The 13,747-nt window shown below is 43.6% G+C and overlaps 1 protein-coding gene across 1 annotated transcript in view; it reads left to right on the top strand.

The window, feature by feature from the left end:
• LOC128687039 (uncharacterized) overlaps nt 1-13,747 on the top strand; it is a gene marked incomplete in the record, with an annotated part of 426,297 nt that overhangs the window by 368,331 nt on the left and 44,219 nt on the right. Inside the window, 1 exon segment of the mRNA XM_070082417.1 lies at nt 10,802-10,891. Coding sequence (XP_069938518.1) covers nt 10,802-10,891 — 90 coding nt within the window.

Here is a 13,747-nt window from a genome sequence, read left to right as displayed (position 1 = left end):
ACCTGACCTATATTCCGACTTCCTCGTCACCTCGGTTGCCTTCTAGTTTTTCTTCATTCAGCTGTAACTTGACAATGGCCGAAGACGGACTGAAACATCGTTTAAAATGTCTTCTCCAAAGTGAGAGTTATATGTGAATTATTCCTGTCACAGTATTGTGACTTTTATACTTCTGAGCTCTGCAGTGAGCTAAGACAACAGGTCCTACGCTGTAAATTCGAAGACAAAAGCAGTGAACCCACAAGCACTGTACAAAAAGAGCTGCAGCGCTGCTTAGTGCGCGGGTCTGGACTCTATCGCCTTGACCCTCATATCCAACACCTCAATTACCCATTTCGCAACTTACGCCGCCTACGTTCCAACACATGGATAATCAGTAGCTACAACACGATACTAGCTGACTGAGGTTTCTCTCTCATGATGGTGGCGCCAGCCTCTAGCCTCGTTGGAATTCTATAGGACAGTAATACCTTGGAGAATTACCAAGACCACTCACTCCTGTTTGCTCTAGATAATTAACCCATTTCTGTGTGATTCATGAGCTCTTCATCGCATTTATGTGCACTCTAGTCCATTATCGATTTCTTTACCTCATTCCATCATAGTCTAGTTCAGAAGTTTTCAAACCGTATTCCCTGGGAATCTGATGATGTTCTGTGAGAACTCAGTGTTAGTGTGGCATGTCATGTTGAAATGTGAGTGCCGAGTAACAGTAGTCTGATTCCTACGAAATTAAGAAAGCATCTTGAACCCAAATATCCTGACATGAAAGATAAGCGAAAAAAGGGTTTTAAATTTTGCCGCCGATGCAGCTAGTTTATTGTGCACCTGACATCCATCCTGTGGACAGTAGCCCAAGAGTATGTGGATGCACATTAGGCCAAGGAACTAGGACCCAAAAAGGTTAATAGGATAATCAGATTTATAAATGTGCGTAAGAGAAATGGTCCTGCTGTTTCATGCCACTTAAGTTATCTCATAGCAAAAGCAGGCGAATCTCAGAGTATCGCAGAAAATGTGATAAAATCACGTGAAAAGAGCTGGTAGAATGTATAATAATAATAATAATAATTTCAACGAATACATGTACAAGGTATACAGGTCTAGCTGACATCAATAATATGCTACTATATATAAAGCCCCTTATGTAGAGCATTTCGGCCAAATTAGGTCAGTTTTGTCCCCAGGCTGCGATCCACACCAGTCGACTAACACTCAAGTACCCATATTACTGATGGGTTAACATGAACAGCAGGTGTTTTGAGGAAACACGTTCTAATGTTTGCCTGGCCTGGGCCCAGTACTTAGGAAATCTGCACATTCATAATACACTGAAATATTTCGTGCACAGCGTCCAAGAAGTAAAATGCAAATTAAAATAAAAATTCATGACTTTTCACTGTTACCACTTTCAGCATTATCCATCTCTCTCGTGGATACTTACGGCGGCCGTTCAAAGACATCTGTTCGCTGATACGTGTATTATTATTATTATTTATTACGAACACAGGTGATAGTCTAAAGACCTGTAGTCCGTCGTTGTAAACCAGCAAAACAAGGTAATAGCAGGACAAACACAGCAGGGGTACATTTCTTAACCCATGTATTCCGTTACCAATATTGCCACTCTGTACAATGTTAATGAATAAAAATGACAGAGTGCAATCAAGAGTCATTCTGAGTATGAGTGGTCACGACCAGTGTCTACGAAGTCTGCCACTCAGCCAGGTGGGCTGAGAACTGAACTGGACACTAGTCGAGAGGGTACACTCGTCGAGAGTGTACACTAGTCGAGAGTGTACACTAGTCGAGAGGGTATGCCAAATGATTGTGTGACGAACGTCGAATAAAATGTAACATACTCAGCACACGCCACATTATAATAATGTGGTGGCCATACAGCGGTGGTCATACAGCACCTGGAGAAATCGAAAGCCATGAGCGCTGAACAATTCCTTAAATCAAGGAACCTCCATTTGTTGAGGGTTGGTACTTTTATTAAGCTAGTAACTGGACACAAGTTGTGTGTGTGATCATGTCAGTGACAAACAGCAGTTTTACTGTTACGTAAACACACGTGTGCAGTTACTAAGATATTTATCGTTTCGCCAGAAGCTTCGTCAGGCCAATATCGAGTTACCTACCAGAAAAGGTGATCAATAAATTTACTCCAATACATTGGAGTAAGACACATGTGCGACAGTTATTTCCGAAAAATTTCGCCTACACAATAGGCTTCCACAACTTTTTGCTGAATCATTAGCTATGAGCAATAATAAAAATAATAATCTTTATTTCTACAAGCACATGTACAAGGTATACAGGTCTAACTGACATCAATGACATACTACTATAGAGAAAACCCCTTGTTATACAGAGCATTTCGGGTTAATTACGTCAGTTTTGTTTCCAGGATGCGACCCACACCAGTCGACTAACACCCGGGTACCTATTTTACTGATGGGTGAACATGGACAGCAGGTGTCTTAAGGAAATACATCCTAATGTTGCCACCCGTACCGGGAATCGACCCCACGGACCTCAGTGTATGAGCCGAGTGCGCTAGCAATCGAGCTACGGCTGGATATCAGAGGGACATGCTTAATATGGGCCAGTAGGCTTGCTGCAGTGCTTCTACTAGTGGGGCCCGAATCCTGTGATTCTTCTAGATTTTCCATGACTCAGCATCAGCGGTGATCTTCGCCTGTCCTCACTTTACTCTCTCTCCTTACTTGCGAGTCTGTCTTCAGCTTCATATTAATAATATAATTATTTACTACAAGCTGACATCAATGACATACTACTATATAGAAAGCCACTTGTTATGCAGAACATTTCGGCAAATTAGGTCAATTTTGTCCCGGGGTGCGACCCACACCAGTCGACTAACGCCCAGGTACCCATTTTACTGATGGGTGATCATAGACAACCAGTGTAAGGAAACACACCCAATGTTTCCACCCTCGCCGGGAATCGAACCCGGATATCAGCGTGTGAAGCGAGTTTTTGCCACCAGGCCACGGCCTTAGTAGCAGCTGAGCTAGAAACTTCTCCAGGCTGTGGGACTGACCCCGCATAGACTTTTTTTTTTCCTGGGCCCCGCACCTATTTAGATATGGCACTTCCTGTAGAGGTAGCAATACCTGTACAGTATAATGAAACAGCCAATAATGGACTTGACATCGCCAGTGGCGTGTCAACTATTTGGTCTAATATATACTTTCTTCTCTGCGACATGTTCACTCACGGGATGACTGGCGCTGTTCAGTAAACTCTTCCCTCGGGGCAAAATCTTGAATGATGTGTGATGGTGAGTGTGAAGGAAGTGAGTGTTTTCTCAGGGGCACAAGTTATCTGCTTAGTGTGACTTGTAAATGGTCCAAGTCGGACCGAAACGTCGTCATGAGCTTCTCTCTCCCATGTGCGGGTTATTTGTGTATCTGCTTCTCTCCTACACTTAAATTTGGCTCCGGTTTCATATTTCATGATGCTGGCAGCTTTGCTCAATATGGTGACTTCCACCTCAAAGTCAATATCACACTCTTTTTAATACTTGACCAATATCTTGATCAAAAGCAAGAAGAATATCACGTCCATGTTCATGCTCTTGCAGATCAGGAAACTGACAAAGAATTCGATTTTTAAGTCTTGTTCTGTGAACATTTACACCAATTTCAGTTTGTTGAAGTCTTGCTGTATAAACATCAACAAGATCAATCAGTTTAAAAACTGATGCAACCACTTCAATTTTTATCAGGCGTTGGGTACGTTAAGCTGCTGCTGCTCTGTTGTTCAATTCAATTAAGCATCTTTTATGATAAACAAGATCAATGGCCACTATATCTCCACTCAGCTTTACCAGTAGCCCCTCAGGGTATAATTCTAGAGTACATTTCCTCACCTGCCTTTTTTAGATCAAGATTAATGGACTGATTATATCGATTTGAGGCTGAGGGACCGATTACCTCAATCTCCCGATCTTCACTATTCTTATTTGTATTGGACTGATTTAGCTACCCTGTAGCGAAACATTTCACAATAAAGACACCCAAGTGTCTAATTTATCAACTTGTCGGTTCTTTGAACCGACAAGAAAAGAAGTCATGTGAGTTAGGCAGGGTCGAGTCCGGTGATGTAAAGTGCTTAAGCATGCGTTATCTGCTCCTGTTGATAAACTTGTCGGTTCTTTGAATCGACAAGTTGATAAATTAAAGTTCCCCAGAGACTACCCCCATCCCACTCACTACAAGAGCAGGTGACACATGCTCAAGCACTTTACATCACCAGATCTGACCCTACCTAACTCACATGACTTCTTTTCTTTCTCCCTCTTCTAATAAACAGAAGAATGTACTGGGATTCGAATTGTGATCTTGGCAGTAGCAGGCCCAATGCTCTGAGCCATGTAACTTACAATAGGAAGATTTTACAAACAGCAACTCTGTAACAGACGTTAGCGGCAGTAACTGTGACCCTACCATTTCTTCTCCCAGTAACATCTATTTTTATAAATGTATTATTCATTGACAATCGTTTATTACGACTTATCTTGATCTAGTATCTTTACTTGAGATACGTTTCGCTCACCAGGGGCTATACCAGTCTGATACAGACATATAAGAAAGAAAACTTACATAGGATCAGAAAGGTGGTGGTAGCTGTGATCACATAAGCGTTGTCGAAGCTTAAGATTTGTTCGGATTTTTGACTCGGAGGGTAAGCCATCCAGATAACCCAAGAAAGTCAATGCGACCCATACATGTCAACTAGCACCCAGGTACCTACGTACTGCTATGTGAACATCTATGCCCGGGGTTGAACCACGGAAACTCAGTGTGTGAGGCTAGTATAGATGTAATTTCTTGACCGTGGAAGTAGTGGTCAGGTTCAGCGTGTGAAGTAGTGGTGGTATTATTATTATTATAATCAAAAAGAAGCGCTAAGCCACAAGGGCTATACAGCGCTGGTGGTAGTAGTAGTAGTAGTATAGTAATGGTTAGTGGGGTAGGCGATTCTGTAGGTGAAGGCTATGCATTTTAAGGGTGTTCGGTCCCTTAACCTTGAATATAACTAACTTAGCATCTTTCCATCTCTTCAGATACTAATGTGAATTTCTGTGTATTACGCAAGTGTTATTTAAATGTATCTCTACTGCATATTTATTTGTGTTGACCAAGACTCTGGTTGAAGCTCCTGGCTCTCACCAACATACACCTCATTACATCCCTCACGTGGGATAACACACCTGTAGTGATCCTGACATTCAAAGTTTGTCTCATCTTAACTAAGCCCTTGATGGTTGATACGGAAGTAGTGGCCATACTCGTTTCGTGACTGCGAGCACCTTGGTAACATTTTTTGGAGGGATATCCTTCGCCAGCAGTAAGAACGATGTTGACGTATTTAGTGGGTGAATGATCCCGTGCGGCGTGTTGTTGATGCTGTGTTGTCTCCTGTAGCCAGAAGTGAAGTTCGGTGAGAATAAAGGTGGGAACACTTGGTTAATGTGGTCATAATTCATCTTTGAGTTACTGTGAGCTGTAAATCCTATGCACGCTAAAGAAGAAATGAATAACGACACCTCTTTTAGTTCGAGTATCATGGAGCGAGCAAAAAATGCAGATCATCCTTATTAGTGGGTGTATCTCCACCTGTGTTTAGTAGGACATCTAGGAACGGGAGTTCATTGTCCTTTTCTTTCTCAAGGGTAAATTCGATGGTTGGTTTCACGCTGTTGATCTTACCAAAACAGTGTTAATATCCAAACATTTAGGAACGATAACCAGCCATGTAGTGTTAGGAATAATGGGCAGAATGTGTTATTTGTAGGTATAGGCATAGATTAACCAGAATAGCACTGATGTGAGGAGTCATTGAAAATTTCTGAACACTGTTTACAGTTCTCCCAAAACTACCACAGTTAACACGTAGCTAGATGATGTTAACAACGTCACTGTTGAGCACGGAAAATCTAAGTTACGTATCTCTAAATTTATTCCATGCTGTAGTAGTGAGGCTGTTTGTAAGGTGATTATGTTAGTAAACCAGGAGGTAACCTTAAAACTCACTAGTTTCTTATTTCTGGTGTGGACGTATGTAATCTAATTAAGGAGGTCCCCTGAGGAAGGTGAGACTAGCTGATGATCCCCAGCTGCTTGGAGAGCTGTTTCGCAAGTAAATCTTGGAGTCTGTGAGAACCTCGTCCAGTGTAGCTGGACGAGGTTCTCACAGACTCCCAGTGGGCGAAAAACCTCCTAGTTAAATCTCTTAAGTGTTGCATTTGTCTTTATTTCAAAGTTTGTCGGTATTGTTATACCTGTACTTATATACCTGTTTATATGTGTCCATGGTGAACATTAAAGTTAAAATTAATGGCTCCTGGTCCAAGTCCTTCCAGTGGCCATTAAAACACAGAGCTGTAATTAGTGAATCCTCAGAATATAGGCAGTGGTGAAAATAGTGTTCCTCCCTCGAAGTCTGCTTTCTGATTCCTTGGTTGTGTAGGTGACCCTGGGAGCGAGGTTTGGTAGGGGTCTGAAAACTTCCCTGAACGTATGTGAAGGTGTCTTTATTTCTACAAGTACATGTACAGGGTATACAGGTCTAGCTGACATCAATGGCATACTACTATATAGAAAGCCACTTGTTATGGAGAGTATTTCGGGCAAATTAGGACAGTTTTGTCCCAGGATGCGACCCACACCAGTCGACTAACACCCAGGTACCAATTTTACTGATGGATGCACATAGACAACAGGTATCATATGGAAACAGGTCCTAATGTTTTCCAGCCATATCGGGGAATCAATCCCAAGACCTCAGTGTGTGAGCTGAGTGCGCTAGTGATCAAGCTACGCGATACCAGCAACACAATATGAGTTGAAACACCAGGAACAAAACTTGTCAGTGAGTTTACATTATTATTATAATAAAAAAGAAGCGCTAAACCACAAGGGCTATACAGCGCTGCAGGGTAGGAATGAAGCAGGGGTATCAGGTGGCAAAAGCGAGAGGGATAATTAGTAGGGTATGGAGAACAGCAGGGCAGTGGATAGTACAGGGGTAAAGGGTAGCAAGAGATTGAGGTAGAAAGGGCTGAGGGGAGTGCGAAAGGCATCATCATCAGAGTTTGTGGAGTAAGTCAGTTGTTGTCAAGAAGTCAATGAGAGACTCAGGATTAGAGGAAACTTTGAGGAAAGAAACGAGGGGCATAGATGGAGCCCCTGAGAAATACGGACCAGATGATTGCCAATTTCAATGGCAACATCAAGAGGGTTTGCTATATCGACACCAGCAACCTGCAAAACAGGAGCCGGGTCAGGAGAGTATTTACCACTCAGTTTCCGTACTTTTTTCCAGACTGCACTCATAGAGGAAGCCGAGGTGATGGTGGAAACATAATCTTGCCAGCAAGTGCGTTTAGTGTCACGGATGACACGGCGAGCGACCGCTCGCTTCTGCTTAAAATCAAGAAGTCTCTCTGTGGTTCTATTGTACCAGTACCTGCCCCACACAGCGCATTTCAAACGTACTGCCCGAGCACAGGCAGGAGACCACCATGGCACACACTTCTGAGAATGCCTGCCTGAGGTTTGGGGGATAGAGTGAGAAGCTGCGGTTAAAACTGATGTCGAGAAGAGGTGTAAAAGTTCATCAATGGAGGATGAAGAAGAAACTTCACTAAAAGCAGTTAGTTGCGAGTAAAGGTCCCAATTTGCACCATCAAATTGCCAGCGAGGGCTACGAAGAGGTGGTGAATATGAAGGAGAAGTAATAATGATTGGAAAGTAACTGCTGTCATGTAAGTCCGGTAGAACACACCAGGCGTAGTCTAGTGCAGTGGAGGAAGAGCAGACCGAGAGATCGATGCAAGAGACAGTGTGAGTACGAGGATCAAAATGGGTGGGGGTACCAGTACTTAAAACATGGAGGGGGTGAGAAGCGAGAAAAGCCTCCAACTGAATGCCACATGAGTCACAATGAGACCCCCCAAGGAAATGGCGGGCATTAAAATCGCCAAGTAACAGAAGTGGTGGTGGTAAGGATGAAACAAGAAAGGCAAAATCTGGAATAGATAATGCCCGAGAAGGAGAGAGATATAAAGAACATATTGTAAACCACTTATTCAAGTAGATACAGGCTGCAGTGTAATGCAGCGAGGTATGGACAAATAGCTGACAGTACGGAATATCATTGCGTAGAAGAAGGGCACTTTCATTAAAGGTCCCATCTGAGAAAGGATCCGAATAATACAATAAATTATAGCCTGAGATGGGTTGGAAAACAGCTGAGTGTAATTTTGGTTCTTGTAAGCAAACACCAACAGGGGAAAACCTAACATCTGAAGCTCACCCCGATTACCCCTGAGGCCGCGGATATTCCACCGTAAATAGGCCATGATTGGCAACGAGGAAAATACCAGGAATCCACAGGTAAGGGTGCCTACGGACTAGAGGGGTTAGAAAAGTCTATGTGCGGTGGCATCGGAAAATGTTCAAGTAGCGAAGGAACAGAGTGTTGTGAAGAATGGAGTTGTGGAGATGGAGAAGAGGGAAGAGAAGGAACAGGAGGTGGATCAGTGTCCATTGAAGGTTTAGTCCCTGCAATATATTCTAAAATAGCATCAAGTGTTTCTGAATTCAAAGACATTGTATGGGAGACAATATTGGAGATAGAAGGAGGGTGAGTAAAGATTGGGACAGTAATGGACTGTGCTAAAGTAGGGGGTGATGAAAGCGTGTTGGGAACTGGAGAAGAAGTGTGGGAGGGGACAGAGGAGGCAGAAACCTGGGAGGCAGAAGAAGAGGGAGAGACTTGGGAGGGGACAGGGGAGGAAGGCACAGAACGAGGAGGAGGGTGAATCTCCACACTTGTAATAGAGCCAGTGAGAGGGGAAGAACCAGGTACAGAGACTGGAAAGGTAAAATGTGGGGGTGGAAGAAGGGAAGGAGGGGGCAAAGATGATTTGAGCAAAGGGGATTTTTTGAACTTCTGAGAAGTAGAGGGGCGATTGGTAGGTGTCGTACGAGATCTTGTTGATACCGGGGCTGGTGAGGGAGAACTCGAAGATGTCAGAACAGACTGAGGTGTTGAAGTAGGGACGTCTGAGCCCAGGACAGCAAAAGAATTAGAAACAGGAGTGACTATGGGAGGGGTAACAACAGGGGAGGGGTAACAACAGAGGAGGCTGCAGAAGATGGAACCCCAGAAGTGGGGGGACGTTTTGAAACACAAGGCGGAGATGAGAAACTGCCATAGCATAAGGGAGACCTTCCGCCTCTTTGAGGCAACAGATTTCACGTTCATTTAAGTAGACCTGGCAATGACGAGAGTATGAAGGGTGAGCCTCATGACAATTAAGGCAAGAGGGAGGTCGACTGCAAGACGTATTAGAATGGTCGTCGGCACCACAGACTGGGCATTCAGCTATAGATCTGCAATATTTCGCTGGGTGACCAAATCGCCAGCAATTTCTACACTGTTGCGGTGTAGGGATCACCCTTTGAACTTGTAACCGATGTCCTGCTACATAAACAAAGGATGGGAGTTCACGGCTGTTGAAAGTTAATCTAGCCACATTGCAAGGGTATCGCCTCTGCCAGTGGGCAGGAAGGACATAAGTGTCTACCTTGAGGATTGGGAGATCTTGGAGCTCCAGCTGTTCAAGAATGTCTTTGCCACATGCTTGAAAATTCTGTTGGACTATGGTATGGGGCAGAATGACAGTACCACTACAAGAATTAAGGGAATGATGTTTTTCGATAGTGACAGGAATAGTATCGATATGTGAAAGAAGAGAAAGATCATGAGCTTGGGTAGCATTCTGAACAGTCAGTCGAAACCCCAGCACCTGAAGTGGGTGAGGAAACAGCACCAGCAAGAGGTACAGGGGCATCAGGAGTGTCCGAAGAGTGGTCAAAAAACGAGGCAGGGTCAGAATGGAGTGTGGTATCAAGGGGCCCGGGGGTAGTAGGTTCATGGACTGGGTTCTCCATGGCTAGGTTACTTCTTTTCTTTTTGTTTTTAAGAAAAAAAAAAGAAAATAAAATAAAAATAAAAAGAATAAAAAAAGGGGGGAATGGGAAGGAATAGTTCCCAGGAGGAATGAAAGGGCCGGAAATCTCCCTCCGCGCCCAAGAGGACCTCAGCACCGCAAGTAGTGCAGATGCAGCCTGGAACCCGTGCCATATCCTACCCTTCATGCCAGTAAACCAGCAATCCGGGATAGCAACCTCACATCTGCTGAGCTACCTCGGTGGACAAAAGAGAGGGCAGTCAGATATCCACCACAAAGCATACCTCCTTCGGCCACCACCCCCGGAATCCGAAAGGTGGCTTCCAGAGATACACCCGTCGCCCGAAAGACACCCAAAGCCACCCTCCGGGATACCACAGAGGGATCGGGACATCCCCAGGTGATCCAGATTCCACGGCAAACTACGCCACCGCCAAGAACCTCAGCGGAATGGGATGGACCCCAGTACTCTTTTCCCTACCTAGGAACTAGCACGCCTGTGGGAAAAATCCCAAAGGCCAAAAAGAGGAAGGGCAAAAGGGAGGGGTGGGGAGGAGGAAAGGAAAAAGAGGAGAATGGGGAGGATGGAATAGGGGATTGGGGGGTAATTAGGTTCAGTCTGAGGAAGGAGACCGACAGGTCTAATTCCTCAGACCAAGAGCCTCTTCACCACGCCAAGGAGCCCCCCCCCCTTGAAGAGGAGTAAGTTTATAAAATGTATCTATTGAGTTTCATCGAATGTCACAGCCTTATCATGTTTACACTACTCTCTCTCTCTTGTGACAGAACTGGTATCTGCTGGAGACGTGGTGGAGGAGCTGCTCGTCCTCAGAGACAACCTCGTCAAGCTGTGTAACCACACATTCTTCAACCACAGTAAGAACCTTGTTTATCTTCCCCCCTCCCCCCCCATCACCCACCAGACTTCTCCCACTTGATAATCGTTTTCGTCGTTTATTACGTTATAAACGAATTGTTATTTGCTTTTGTGAATGCTTCTAGTTTATTTGTACAATATAGAAAGTTTACTTTGATTTTCTTTTTTTAGTAATATATGTAGTCTCAGCTGTTTGCATGTCATCTTTAGTAATAAAAAAAATAAAATATAGTGCCACTTCTTTAACTATACTAGTCACATGAACATAAATTGTGATAAGTTTTCTTATATATATATATATATATATATATATATATATATATATATATATATATATATATATATATATATATATATATATATATATATATATATATATATATACAAGTCGTACCAGAAGTGCTCAGACATCACAGAAATCATAAGGCCAGGACAGACCTTCACCACAGTACTCATACTCATTCCTGGCAGTTTGGAAATATCCTTATACTCGCCTATATGTGATTGCAGGGGTCGATTCATAGTTCCTGGTCCCGCCTCTTCACTGGTCGATACTAATTCACTCTCTTCCTTCTCCATGAGCGTTATCATACTTCTTCTTAAAGCTATGCATGGAACTTGCATCCACTACTTCACTCTCCAGATTATTCCACTTCCTGACAACTCTAAGGCTAAAGAAATACTTCCCAACATTCCTATGACTCATTTGGGTTTTCAGCTTCCAATTGTGTCCCCTTGTTCCTGTATCCCATCTCTGAAACATTCGAGCCCTGTCCACCTTGTCAATTCCTCTCAGTATTTTATACGTTGTTAACATGTGCCTCCACTATCCCTTCTATCCTCTAGCGTCATCAGGCTGAGTTCCCTTAACCTCTCCTCATAAGACATACCCCTCAGTTCCGGGACTAATTGCGTTGCAAATTTTTGCACTTTCTCCAATTTCGTGACGTGTTTGACTAGGTGAGGGTTCCATACTGGTGCTGCATACTCCAATATAGGGCTGACGTACATGGTGTACAATGTCGTGAATGACTCCTTACTCAGATGTCTAAATGCTAATCTTAGGTTTGTCAATTGCCCATATGCTGCAGCAGTTATTTGATTGATGTGTGCCTCAGGGGACATGTTCATTATAATGCTTACCCCAAGATCCTTTTCTTTAAGTGACGTTTGCAGCCTTTGATTTCTTAACCTGTACGCCGTCTGCGGTCTTCTGTGTCCTTCCCCAATCTTCATGACCTTACACTTACTGGGGTTAAACTCCAGGAGCCATTTGTAGGACCAGACTTGTAGTCTGTCCAGATCCCCTTGTAATCTTAACTGATCTTCGCCCGCTTGTATTCTCGTCATCAGTTTCACATCATCAGCGAACAGTGACACTTCTGAGTCTATTCCTTCCACCATGTCATTCACGTATACAAGAAACAGCACCGGACCTAGGACTGACCCTTGTGGAACCCCACTCAGCACACGCGTCCACTCCGACACTTCATCACGTACCAACACTCGTTGTTTCCTTCCTGCCAGGTATTCCCTGATCCATTGCAGTACTTTCTCTACTATTCCTGCCTACTCTAATTTTTCCACTAGTCTCTTGTGTGTCAAAAGCCTTCTTGCAGTCCAAAAAGATGCAATCTACCCATCCCCTCTCTCTCCTGTCTTACTTCTGTTACCTTACCGTAGAATTCAAGTAGATTTGTGACGCAGGATTTCCCATCTCTGAAGCAGTGTTGATTGTCATGTATGAGCCCAATCTTTTCAATGTGTTCCACCACTCTTCTGATAATCTTTTACATGACTTTACATACTATAAAGTCAGTGGCACTCGTCTGTAGTTTAACGCTGCCTGTCTATCTCCTTTCTTGAAAATTTGAACTACATTTGCTGTCTTCTATGCCTCGGGCAACTTTTCAGTTTCGATAGATTTACTGAAGACTGCTGCTAGTGGCACACAGTTCCTCTGCTCCCTCTCTCAGTATCCATGGAGATATGTTATCTGGGTCCACCGCCTTTGAGGTATCTAGTTCACCTAGCAGTTTCTTCACCTCTACCTTCGTTATGTGTATAGTGTCCAGCACCTGCTGGTGCACCCTACCTCCAGTATTTGCTGGAAGCATTCCTGTCTCTGTTGTGAATACTTCTCTAAATCTTGTATTAAGTTCATCACATACTTCCTGGTCACTCTTTGTGAGCTCCCCTCCTCCTTTCTTCAGCCTGATTACCTGGTCTTTGACTGTTGTTTTTATCCTAATGTGACTGTATAACAACTTTGGTTCACATTTGGCTTTTGATGCTATATCGTTCTCATATTGCCTCTGGGTCTCTCATTCGTTTCTGGTTCTTCTGCTCAAGTCCTTGTTTTCTTGAGTCCTTTGCCTTCTATACTTTTTCCATGCTCTAGCACACTTGGCTCTGGCCTCTTTACACCTCCAATTAAACCATGGGCTCACTCTGGTCTTACCATTTTTTCTGTTACCCTTTAGTATGAACTTCTCTGCTTCCCTGCACTTAGTGGTCACTAGTTCCATCATTTCATTTACTGTCTTTCCCTCTAGTTCTCTTTCCCACTGCATTTCATACAGGAAACTTCTCATTCCTCTGTAGTCCCCTTTTTTAAAGTTCAACTTCTCTTGTTCTGGTGCTGCTGCATTCTCCACTATTAACTCTACAAGGTATTCAAAACTCAGGACATCATGATCACTAGTGCTATGTCTGAACTATTCAAGGTGAATATGAGATCCAACCTTGCTGCAACATCCTCTCCTCTCTGGTTGTATCCCTAACATGTTGGTGCATGAAGTTCTCCAGTACAGTCTCCAACATCTTAGCACTCCATGTGGCTCTAGGTTTTTCCA

The sequence above is a fragment of the Cherax quadricarinatus genome, chromosome 7 (assembly GCF_038502225.1).
Source record: "Cherax quadricarinatus isolate ZL_2023a chromosome 7, ASM3850222v1, whole genome shotgun sequence".
In the NCBI taxonomy this organism is placed as follows: Eukaryota; Metazoa; Arthropoda; class Malacostraca; order Decapoda; family Parastacidae; genus Cherax; species Cherax quadricarinatus.
Note: the sequence above shows the minus strand (reverse complement) of the source record. Positions and strands in the feature narration are given on the sequence as shown.